The sequence below is a fragment of the Grus americana genome, chromosome 11 (genome assembly GCF_028858705.1).
Source record: "Grus americana isolate bGruAme1 chromosome 11, bGruAme1.mat, whole genome shotgun sequence".
Taxonomy (NCBI): Eukaryota; Metazoa; Chordata; class Aves; order Gruiformes; family Gruidae; genus Grus; species Grus americana.
In genome coordinates, this window is record NC_072862.1 from 6,844,709 (window position 1) to 6,856,984 (window position 12,276).

A 12,276-nucleotide genomic window follows, 5' to 3' on the forward strand; every position below is an offset into this window, starting at 1 on the left:
TATTTTCACAAATCCAGTCAGGACAGTACCTCTAGCAGACAACGACCTGCAGTTCGAGGCTGTCACCTCACACTACCCAGCCCCTCTGCAGATCGTTGCCCCCGTCCTTCCCAGCCACTGCCTTCCCCCACAGAGCCCTTCCTGCTCTCGCCACCCGCAGCGGCCTCCCGCCCCACACACAGCCGTGCTGGGCACGGTTACCCCCAACGCGCCCTTCCCTCACGCCGGCCCCAGTCACGCACCCTGCCCCGAGATGTCTCCCCCACACGGAACCCCATTTCTGTCTGCCGGCCCCTCACAGACTGCCAGCCCCGAGGCCCGTCGCCCGGCAGCGGGGCAACCCCGGGCGCCATGCCCGTCCCCTCTCCTCCCCTCCAGAGGGGTGGGCGCCGCGGGGCCGCGCCGAGCTTCCGCCCGGGGAGCCGGGCAGGGCGGAGACAGCGGCCGCCGGGAGAGCACGCGGCGCGGCTAAGATGGCGGCTCCCCTGGCCGGGCAAGCAGGGGCTGTGCTGCGGAACCTGGCCCTGACATCCGCCCGCCTGCGGGGCAGTTTCCCGGTGAGTGAGCCCGGCCCCGGCTGCCGCGTCCCGCCGGCTCTGCTCGTGGCCCAGGCACCGAGGGAGGGCTGCGGGCCGCGCACCTGGCGCTCTGGGGAGCCTCTCCTCAGGAGTCGCTCTGCTCTCCGTCCCCTAGACCGCTGCTTTCCGCCCCCTGAAGCCGCCTTTCCCTCGCAGCCTCCCCCTGTACGCGCCCGTTGCTCGCAGCTGGAGGGAGACCTTTCGCTTTCCGGCTTGGTGGAGCTCGGGCTGCTGCTCAGGTTTCGTCGCCTGGAGGATGCGTTAAGCCTGAGCCGTGCCGTGCTCTTAGCAGTAAAACAAACGGAGCAAGCGGCCCTCGCTCGATCGTGGCCGGCGCTTCGCGGGGTCGGGGCAGAGCTGTGGCAGCGGCGCTGCGGCCCCGCTCCGCCGGGTCAGGGCTGAACAGACCAAAGCGTGACCTGGAGCACCAGCTCTGAAAACCTCCCTGCCCCTAAAACTGAAAGTGCTTTAAATTAATATCAGAAAGTACCTTGCACGAAGTAGTATCATTTACCTAAAAAGGTTTCTGGTGGCAGTATCGGGTTGGCTTTGGGTGTGTGCTGGTGGCCGAGGTCTGGCCAGAGTGAGGACGCCCAGTTGCGCTCAGCTGGAAAGGCAGGTCATAGGGGGTGCTGACTTCCCAGTGGTCTTGGATCTCAGAAGTGTGATGGGAGAGAGTCAGTGGACCTCGTGGAAGGGCTCGTGTTCAGCTCCTGAGGTGTAGCAGGAGTTCTTTATTCATTTTGATGGCAGAAACGCTACGCTAGAATGAGAAACGTACATTTTAGACACCTCTTGGTGCCTTTGGCAACCAGCCTCTTTATTTTGTCTTTTTATCAGATCAGTAGCTGCCCGGGAATCTACTTTCATCCATGCTTCTGAGCATAAGTATTTTTGCAGGAGCAAAAGCCTCTGGAGTGAACAAATCTTGTTTCTGGCTGGTTCTGCTCCGCAGGTGCCGCTGCTGGGGATGCTCGTGTCTGCCGGTGTACAGCTGCGTAGTATGGCTGTCGGATAAAGAAAGCATGGTGGTGCTAAACATAACTTGCATTGTACATCTGCTTTTGTGTGGTTTATCTTTTAATCTGAAGGAAGTTAGCTAGCTCACTTTTAAATCTGAAATCTTTTGTGCCCGATGTACCTATTTTATTGGTGGATATACTATTTGGCAATTCAGTGCAATTGGTTAATCAGTTTAGTGTAGGTCCATTTCATATATACACACTCACACAGACAAGGACAGAGTGTATATGTGTGTATATATACGTACACATAAATGTGTATATACATATATTTATCTGTATACATCCATACGTATTTAAATCTATTTGTGTTGATGAGCAATCCTGTCAATCCCAATGGTAAAGAACTTGGAGGTAACCTCCCTGTTTTTACGTGTGTCCCTACTGTTTCTGTAGGGCTCTGATCTGGGGAGCTTTTGTAGGGCTTGAGTATGGTGTGCTGCCTGGACAGAGTCACCTCAGAGTGATGTAGAAGGTGCTTTGGTTGAGCTCGGTTTCAAGCCCTGTCTATCTGGCGCTGCAGTGGGGATTTGAGGTAGAGGTGGAAATTAGGAGTTCATGCTCTATTCTGTCATCTCTCAAAGCGTGGACTGATCCTGTAAGTTACCTCACTGAAATCACTGGATATCAACTCAGATTCTCAAAAGTATTCTTGGGATTTAAGGTGGCCACCTTCTTAAAAATTGTTTTTAAATCTTTTTTGTGTGTTACTTATGAAATGGAGATATTGAACTTGTATTATAAATCACATTTTATTATTCAGTTCCTGAGTACTGACAGATACTGAGAGCATCTCCCAGGATCTGTGCTTTCCAAGTAGACTATTTTCAAGAGCCACATCAATACTGTAAAACAAATCAAATTCTTAATTTCAAAGTAAAACACTTTCCTGTAGAAAGGTTGTCATTTTTGCAATATTGTGTTATAGAATTCCCATCTAACTAATCTCCTAATCTTCCACTGCCTCAGACTTTAAACTACAAAAAAGTTCATCAGCCAGAGTCTGGATTTCTGTGCTAGGAAGTAGGATAAAGCATCTGAGAGTGAGAGAGTTCTTCCATTGAAAGAGTTTTTCTCATTTGTATCATTCACTACTTAGCTAAGACCAGAAGTGACAATGTTTATTTATTTACCACAAACCAGCAAAACCTGTCCTCTTCTCAAAGCCTGTCACATTGTTCTTTTCATAGATAAGGGTCTTCCATAAGGCTATAATCAAGAAATATCAGTCTTAAACTTTGTTGTTTTGGTAATCCTATGTGAGTAGATACTTGGTGAGATTTAAAATCTTTCCTTGTAACCTTCATGACTTACTATTGGACTGGCGTTTGTATGCTTTGTATCTGTTGCAAAATTTCTTGCTGTTTCAAAGCTGTTGATGTTCATAGCTATGTTGAAACAAGCTTTTTGAGAAGTTTGGTTGTATACTGTCGTCATAATCTACACACGAACATTTTTCTGCGTAGCTTCATTTTAAGGGTGGCATAAACAGTACTTGATCCTATCACATGAAAATATTTTATTGTTCTTCTGCTTTCCCTTTGGCTCTTTACCTTTTTATAACTGTTAAACATGTTTTACTCTCTTAACTTTTTATATTGATAGATTCAGTTCTTTGTGCTTTTAGAGTTTAAATCTGACCAAGTGTTTCAAGAAGATAAAAGATAGATTTCAGTTGTCTGTAGTGCATGTGGACAAGCGTATTTAGACCTGCTCTTACTGGAGCAATATTTGTAAAGAGCTGTGACAAACGCTCCAGGGACCACTCTGCAGCAGAATTCAATCTTGCTGGCTAGCAACAAATAGGCTCCATTGAAGGCTGTTTATTTGAATGGGAGTTGTATTGGGCCCTTTGGGAGAATGCTGTGTTTTCGAAATAGCTTCATATGCAGTGGATTTCAGCGATGAATATAAATAAGGAACAATTAAATCAGAATCATAAAAAAAATAATGCTTAAGGTAACTCTGTAGTTTTCCAACACAGTGAGCAGATAGGGTTGCATAATGCACCAGCCAATCTTAGCTGTCAAAACAGTCTTCAGTGCTGCCGTAACATTTCCAAATTTTATGCATATTGAAAACATTAAAAAAGGGGCAAAAAAGATGAGATTAAACAATATTCCTCTTATAAAATCTGCTGAATGCTATATATGTTAAAAAAGGGAACAGTACAAGGTTGCTCACTGCAGATACCTTGAATTCCTAGGCTTGAATACCTATAAAGCCTCATTAATGCTGAACAGAGAAAGTACTGTCTTTGTTAAGAAGCTATCAGCTGTGAGTTTAATGATCTTTCACGCAACAGAAAACATTACTGAAAATAACTTTAAATTCTTGACTTCAGAAGCTACTTCAATGCCAAAGTCTTACTTTTTTCTTGGCTTTGTGTTAAGTTCTTGAAAGTTTTTTGAAGGTTCGGACTGTTTCCCCATTTGGCTTTTCCTGGTTGACAGTTTTGCTGTAATTTTGAAGGTTTTACATTTAGAGGCAGGCAATACATGAGCCTACAGAATTTCACAAACTTTTTTTTTTATAGGTATCTAAACTAAATGACTGCAAAGCCCTCTTCAACCTCTAGACAAAACTGAAGTACTAAAATGGAGCAGATGTTTGGCCCACTCTTCCTTGGCAGTTCTATTAAACACATGGTTACCAAATTCTTTTTGGAGGTGAAGGAAATGAAAATGTAAATATAACCTTAGATTGTGATTTTTAATTTTTTTTTAAAAATTATTTTTCAGGTAGTTTTATGCTGGTGGGACTTCTGCCTTAGGAGAAATCTAGCTCTGGCACAGATATTTACAGCTTTGTCTTGAAAAGCTGCACTTTGCATTTATTTACCTTTCTTGTACCTCGTGTAGATGTAATCAGGGGATAGGGATAATTAGATAAGAAGAGACAGCCTATGAAGAGAATGCTATGAAGAATGTGTGAAGATATTGAGATTCTTTTGGGAATACAGAAAGGTGAGATGAGTGTTTAGAAACACTTGGGGTTTGGTTGTTTCTTTGAAGTAGACTGTTTTCCCACTATATTTTCCCCTCTCTTGTTTGGAAGGTTCATTTTCAGCAAAAATTAGAAATGTATTTATTTAGTGCTTAGAGATATGATTCTCCATCTCCCTGTTTGGGGACTCACTGACAGGTACAGTTCCAGGATTACTTAACCCTGACTGATATATTTATTTTGTTGCTGTTAACCACACCTGTAGCGAGTAGCTTAGCTCATGATTGCCTCGGGCAGTCCAATCTTTCTGTGCATGTTTGAGACTATAATCTGCAGCTTTGAGCATATACCATAAGGATTTTCTCCAGAAAATTTTCTCCTTCTATACTCTCTGCTGAGAAAGCCAATTTCTAGCCATCTATGAATCAGTTAGCTGTATACTCATCTCTTCCCCCCTCCATAGCATTTTAATAAATCGTGGGACATAGAGATCATGTTATCTGTGCAACTGATTATGAAAGTAACTAAACATTGATTCATAATTAGTAGCTGGCTATTGATCTTACCTTAACTTGACAACACAGCAGGATTAGGCATGAAACTAAGAGAAGTTAAGCTTGACTGTTGTGAAAAATTCCTTAATAGAGGAGGTATGCTGTGCTGTTGAATAGATGCTGTTGAAGTCTGCTGCATGAATGATACTTAAAGCTGATTCTAAACTGTAAGCTGAAGCCCTTCTTTAATATGGTAATGGAAATAAGAAAATAAGAACCCCAGATTGGTGGGGGTTTTGTGGTGGGTTTTTTTTTGTTTTGTTTGTGACATTATGTCGATGGTGATGTTCTTGTATAATTAGTGGCTAAATGTTGACTGGAGGAATTGAAAAATAGCAAGTTTTTACCCTTATTTGTTGGAACACTTTTTTTAAATCCTCAGTTAAAATTTCATACTGATAGCACAAAATATATTCAGTAAATAAAGTTTTTGAGTTTCACTTTTTTGCATTGGTTTGTTCGTTTATTGAAAGGGTGCTGGTTTGTTGAGCAGATTTACCTATGAGCTTTTTTTTTCAGGTTTCTGTCTGGTCTCTTTCTGCTTACTCATAGGTTTCCTAAACTACAGGAATGTATCCCAAGCTTGAATTATCTTTTGTTTTATTTCTGTGATGAGCTGATAGTGCATAAGCTTAGAATCCAAACTCATAAAGCTCCAGGCACTATCCCCATTGGGTGTGAATGTGGGTTGGGCTATTTCACTCAAAGACTGTTTCATTTAAGAATTGCAAATATTTTGTGAGTGATACATTATTATTCATTCTAGTTTATTTACCTTGCACATTGGTAGAACTTGGTGGCAGATCAATTTCTGTCCACCCTGTTTGTCTTTAATTTGTGCAGTAGTGCTTTATTGATTGGCCCTAGAGAGCAGAGTAGTTTAAATTTGCCTCTATAATTTTGTATCTTTGTATAATTAATGATTTGGTTTTTAGCTTTCTGCTTTTTGTAATAAAAAGGTATAGATTTGTGTTGTCTACAAGTGAAGGACCAAAGGTTACATGTACGTCCTTATCAGCTAAATTAATTTGTACAAGAGGCATTATAAATGTTGCAACTTTGCAGTGCGCTTTCTGCATCTGTAGAGTGAAGATATGACTCTCTATATAAAGTGCCTAGCATTTTAACTTAATAAATTTAGTAGTTTGTCTTAAGGAAGGTGGAACAGGCAAAATACTGACCTTCAGGATTCAGTGGGCAGTAATTCAGTTTGAAACAAAAGGGTTATTTTATTTTTTGTAAAGAGTAAACTGTAAATGGAAGAGTTTTATGTGTCTGAAAATGGATAGATATTTTGAGAGCATCAACAGCAGCAACTTTAAACACCCATTCGTACAGTGTGCATTTAGAATACTTCTGGAGCAATAAGCAAGCTCATGGGAACAATAACTGGGAAAGATGAAAAATGGCAAGGTATTATAGGAGTAGATAGACTCTGAGGAATATAAGTGATGAGCAATAGTCTCCATTTGTGTCAGGAGGAAAGAGAATCACTTTTACTGTAGTTACTTTACCTTTGGTGTCAAATTCTTGTTCACTTAAATTCTTTGTGAGATGCAAAAGTTTTGTGGGAATTGTCAGAAATGGATAATTAAGGGAGATTTTCAATCATGTTTGGTAGGTTTGCTTATCCAAGATTTTTGACTAAATATATGAAGCTGCAAATTAAAAAACAGACACAAATTACTAGTGGAATGCTTCATCATTCTTTTGATATCTTCCTCTGAGGAATCTGTGAACAAAATAACAGTTTGATTTGATATCTGCTAATTTAGTGTCAGCCAAGAAAGCAGTAACTTACTTGGGGGCTGGGGAGAAGTTGCTAATACACAATATTGGTATAAAAGTGTCTGGGAAATTCCAGAAATTATATGTGCAAATTACAGATAATGATGATAGGTAAAGGTAAAAGATACAGATAGCTATTTATGAAAAACAGAGATGAAAGTGCTATTAGAAACAACAGAAAACTTTTTATTGTCAACAGATTACTTGCTTAGCTTTTTAGGTCTGAAGATGGCATGAAAAATTTATTTTTCCTTAAATTCGCTGGCTTCAACTCTGCCACTCCAAACACATTGGAGACAGTGAATCTATTTAATTGAATTCTTTCATGCAGAGTTTGTCTGGATTTGTTTTTCAGTTAAATGGCTTAGATTAAAATAGTCTAAAGTAATGCCATAAATTTTGGGAATAGAGGAACAGATATTTAGAGCTTGCTTTAGACATGATGTGAAATGTTATGTGAGAGAGCAGCTGGAATGCATGGAGCTCCATCTAGGGAGGGGTGATGACCCAGCTGAGAACCTATGGTTCAGGATTAGCAGGCAGACCAACGTTATTGAGAATGTCATCATACGTGTCTGCTACAGACAGCTTGATCAGCAAGAATCAGATGAAGCTTCAGACAACAGGAGGAAGCCTCATGTTAGTGGGCCCTGGTTGTCATGGGGGACTTCATTCACTCCAGTATCTCCTGGGGTGACAGTGCAGTAGGGCACAAGGAATCAAGTAATCCAGGAGGTTTCTGGAGAGCATCGGTAACTTCCTAATGCAGACGACTGAGGAGCCAACGATGGGAGTCACTACTAGACCTCACGTGTACAAACAAGGAAGAACTGGTTGGGGATGTGAAGACTGGGCCAGCTTGGATTTGTGAAGGGGAAACTCATAGTCTTCTCTGGTGAGATGACTGGCTTTGTAGTTGAGGGAAGAACAGTGAATGTTATTTATTTTGACAGATACAGCATGGGCTATAATAAGGTGCATAACCTGTCTATTTGGGGTTTTTTTCTGTGTCCTCTCAGTTATTACTTCTCTGTGCAGTGCTAATGGAGAGGTTATTTTGGTCAGTCCATTTTCAAAATCTTCTAGCTGCCTGATGGTCTATCCAAGGTGACAAAAACATGGCAGAGGTGTCAGTCTGTCAGATGGGGAGCTGAGGAGTTTCGAGCTCTGCAGTCTTGCAACCTGTGACGGATTACGGATTGTAATGTCCAGTCATCTTTCAGTGTTTTCTTCCACTGGTGCAGAGATGTCTTGTCCCATACCACATTGGTAGCATCTGTTAAGAGTGAAATAAAACAAGTTTTTATGACTAAAAAGCAAAATACATGTTTTTAAGTCCTTGACCTCAGTAATACATCTTATTCCTTTGAAGGTCTAGTAACAGAGATATTCTGAAAAAACATCCATCATAGCCAGTTGTCTAGGATATTTTTTTAGACCATTCCTATAAGCAGTGGGAGATTTGAGGTGGAGATGGGATGTCTTGCTTGGTGTTTGTCACAGAGGAGCCCATGGCCAGGAGGAGCACTTGGGACTTTCTGACCCTGCAGAGCTGGCACTTCCCACCTCACGCGGGAGGTTGGCTGGAGGGTTTCTGGCTGGTTACAGGTTGGGTTTCTGCCAGCGACTGAACGCTTTGCTCATTACTTTGCTGTCTCTTAAGAGGAGCCGTTTTGAGTCGGCATTGGCTTTGCTGGTGACCTCTGTCACTTAGTGCCTGATTAATGTTATCAGCTTGCAGGTAGGCAGTGTTTTTAAAGAGCTACTCGACAAATCCTTCTGATGAAGGATTGCTCTCCCCTATTCCCTTTGCTCACTGATTACCTTTTACTGTACATCTAGCTTCCATGTGTCTGCAAGCCTCAATCATTCCAAATGGCCAAGCACAGGCAGTGAGCATGCCTACGTTTCCAGGAAGCAAGAAATCAGAGATTGCTTTGTTTTAGGGATGACTTGAAATAGATTTTATTTACCTGGAATGTTTGATCGGTGATGATAGAAATGTAGAAATCCATTTTAAGGTCAGAGTCTCTGGTGATGAAGAGATGCTGTTGCTTGTAGTGTCCTAGGCTTGCTTTGAGATTTGAGAATGGCAGCAGGGTGAATTTCCAGTGTCAATAGTGGAGAAATATTAACAAAGAAATTACCTGCAAAGGAAGGAAAAAATGTTCATCACTTTTGACTTCCTATTAAAAGCATACTTTCATTGATTATTCTGTGGCAGTTTTTGCCCAAGCAGCCAGAAGGCTGTCTTCCTCTTCTGTATTTGTTCCTTTGAGTTTGCTTCATGTCAGTCTAAGTCATACGGTCTAATTAAAACCAAGATTTGTTAACAATAAAAGGTGTGAAGCATTCAGATTTAAACAAAAATCATGTACCAGTCACTTTTTTTTGGTGTTTCCAGGATAGAAACTGTTACAGTTTATTCTGCACTAGTTTGGTAAATCAGCTATGATGTAGGCATGCAGTAGAACTGTTCCTGTAGATACTTTTCTATATTTCTTTATTCTGCTGCTGTGGGCATTTGCATCTTTATTGCTTGGGAGTGCTGTGCTGCTTAGTGCTCAAAGTCATAATCTTCTGTGATGACATAATTTGGTAGCATGGAAATTATCATGATTTGACTTCAAGTATTAAAGACCTGCAACAAAAAACCGTGATTATGTTTCATATTTGCTTCTCTAATGAGAAATGGAGCTCAAACTGTCGAAATTGGCATTTTATTGGTGTTTTTCTTAAGATACCAGTGACTCTTAACACTTGAAAAAGTATTCTTCCAGGGTATGGTAGGCATGAAACGCTTCTTTGATGATTACTTGAGACACGATTTCAGAAACATTTGTGCTCAACCCATTGACCATGCTTTGCTTTTCCTAACGATTCAGGAAGCTTAATTAGGATGAAGCATACACAAAATTGATGGTGAAGATGCTCTGAAAAGCATACTCTTTGTATCTCATGGTTGGTGGTAAAATAGTTTTAGAATTATTTTTTTCCTGGTTATATTTCATATTTAAAGCATCTCTTCATAGTTGCATAAAAGTATAATTTTAACCTTGTAAAAAAATTAGGAAGCTAAACACTTTATAAGGTGAGAACAAAAATATTAAATTTCCCCTCAAGGTATTTAAAATAAAAGAATATTTCTGATTTATGTGGATAAGATAGCTCATTTCACTTTTTGAATGTGTGGTGCATATCACCAACAATCTTCTTTCATTTGCAAAAGCAGGGGATGTATTACGGTATTTTCTGCAACTGATTATACAGTTGTGTATGGTAGTGAGGTTTTTTTCATCAGATACTTCAAAGCCCTTACTTTTTAGGTCAGGAAAGTATGCTTTTCCAAAAGCTTTGATGTTTTAAGTAAGCAAAATGAACATAATTTGAGTAAAATTAATTACTAATGCAAAGCAGAGCTACTGATGGCTAGCACGTTGACAAAAGCAGAAATTGAATCTGTGAATTCATATTCTTGTTTCCTTTACCCAAGCAAAGGCTCTGAAAGTTGATTCCAGAAGCATAAAGCTTCTGTAGACACGGTTGCTTCTTGGGCACATGTGGATGTACAATAAGTATTTTTAATACTGTTTTATTCTGCTGAAGTTTGGTTAAAGAATGCAAGAAAAAAAATATTTTGCAAATGTTTTCTGAAGTGGGGAGGGCGTTGTTTGCCCCTTTGTGTGGACTAGCAGCTTTGTGTTTGGGCAGGCTGCTTTGTTTTGTTGACTTCCTGTTTGTTATGTGACTGTAGGGATGTTGTTCAAACCAGAAAGTTTTCACGTAATGTTATAGAATAAGGAGCTTGCCATGTTTTGGCTGGGTTTTCAGAAGTTGCTAATGATTCACTGCTCAGGTGAATGTTAGTGGGATTGGAGTGTGCTCAGCTCAGTCAGCCTTTAAATGCTAAGCAGAATACATCAGAGAACTTTTCAGTGTCAAAAGTGTGCTGTCACTTAATTTGTAGCAATTTCTATTTTTGTGTTGGCATGTAGATGGAGGCCTCAATACGCTTCTGGGTGGAGGGGCAGGATGCAGGTTGTCAGGGATTTGGCTGTGTCCTGCTTAAGTTGGAGATCAGTCAGTAGCAGCCTGACTGAAACAACTGCTGAAGAACAGGCTGGCAAGGTACGGGAAATGGAGGAGTGAGGCCAGGGTCTTTCTGCTCAAGAGGACATTCTTTCCACTGTCTCCTCTTTTACTTTTGAGGACTGCAGTCCTCACAAAACCATATCCGCAGACACCTAGAAGGATCATCCAGGTGGGAGCTGCTAGGATCTGCCTTGTAGTGCACAAGGATGTGGGCTCAGATTCTGGTTTTCTGAGATAAGGAGCATGAGGATAACAGAAGGAGCTCAAATCTGACCCTGTGCATGTTCCTTGTAGTTTGCAGTGAAACATAGTGGGTAGGAGATTGTATTTACAGAATAGCTGTCAAAATCCCTGTGTGTAAGCAAGCTGTAAATAAGTTTATAATCATTACTGGAGACTTTAAATCTGCAATGAGTGAAGGACTTGCTTCAAGTTCATTCTTGTCCCTGATTCCTTGCATGAGAAGTAAACAGAAGGATAAATCAGAAAGCTGAGTTTATAAATGTGATTTAAAGGCACATTGGAACAGAATTGTGTAGTTTCTTTTTTTTTCTTTTTTTTTTTCCTTCAGCTAATGACTCATTTGAGTGCTGCAGTGTAGGAACATCGCACCATGCTGCATCATTTCCAGGGGAGTGCAGAGGTTAAGCTTGGGATCAATCAGTTTGCAATCAGACTGATTATAAAAAGGCAAGGAGGAGTACAAGATAAAATCAAAAGAACATATTAGGACAGAAAGGTATAGAGACAGACATGTGGGAACCCTTGAAGTAAAAGGGTTTCTTGCAGTAGACAGCTAGCAGGAACATTCAGGAGAACTGTTGAGAGAGGCATTACAGTTTTGTTAAAATAGCAGTTCAGAGTTTTCAGCCCTATTCCACACTGAGTACGTTTACTAAGAGACTGCCAAAGCTTAAATACACCTAACCATTTTATCTACAATACTGTGAAATACCCAAGACATAACTGAGTGGCTTCTAAAACTTTTTGGTTTTCATGTGCATATTGCTACGACTTAGGTAAAAGGGAAGTATTCCTGGTTCCATTTTTTAAATCCAATCTATATGACTTTGTAAATCTAAGTTTCAGAGTTTTGAAAAATATGTGAAAGAGTTTTGTTCTGTCTCCTGGAGTCCTCTTCTGTTTCTCTAGCATTTGTTAAAGCTCAACAAAATTATACTTTTACACGTTGGAGCCACTGTGGAAAGATTTAGAAGGTGGGTTTTAATGAAAGAGATAAATAAAGCAAAGAAAGCCTTGACAACATCTAGCCACTTCAGAACTGATGGACGCACT

General features: G+C 40.8%; 1 protein-coding gene across 1 annotated transcript in view; it reads left to right on the plus strand.

The window, feature by feature from the left end:
- Positions 1–402: 402 nt before the first annotated feature.
- SUCLG2 (succinate-CoA ligase GDP-forming subunit beta) overlaps positions 403–12,276 on the plus strand; it is a 131,824-nt gene continuing 119,950 nt past the window's right edge. Inside the window, exon 1 of the mRNA XM_054838493.1 lies at positions 403–557. Coding sequence (XP_054694468.1) covers positions 474–557 — 84 coding nt within the window. The 5' untranslated portion in view covers positions 403–473. The remainder of the gene's footprint in view (positions 558–12,276) is intronic.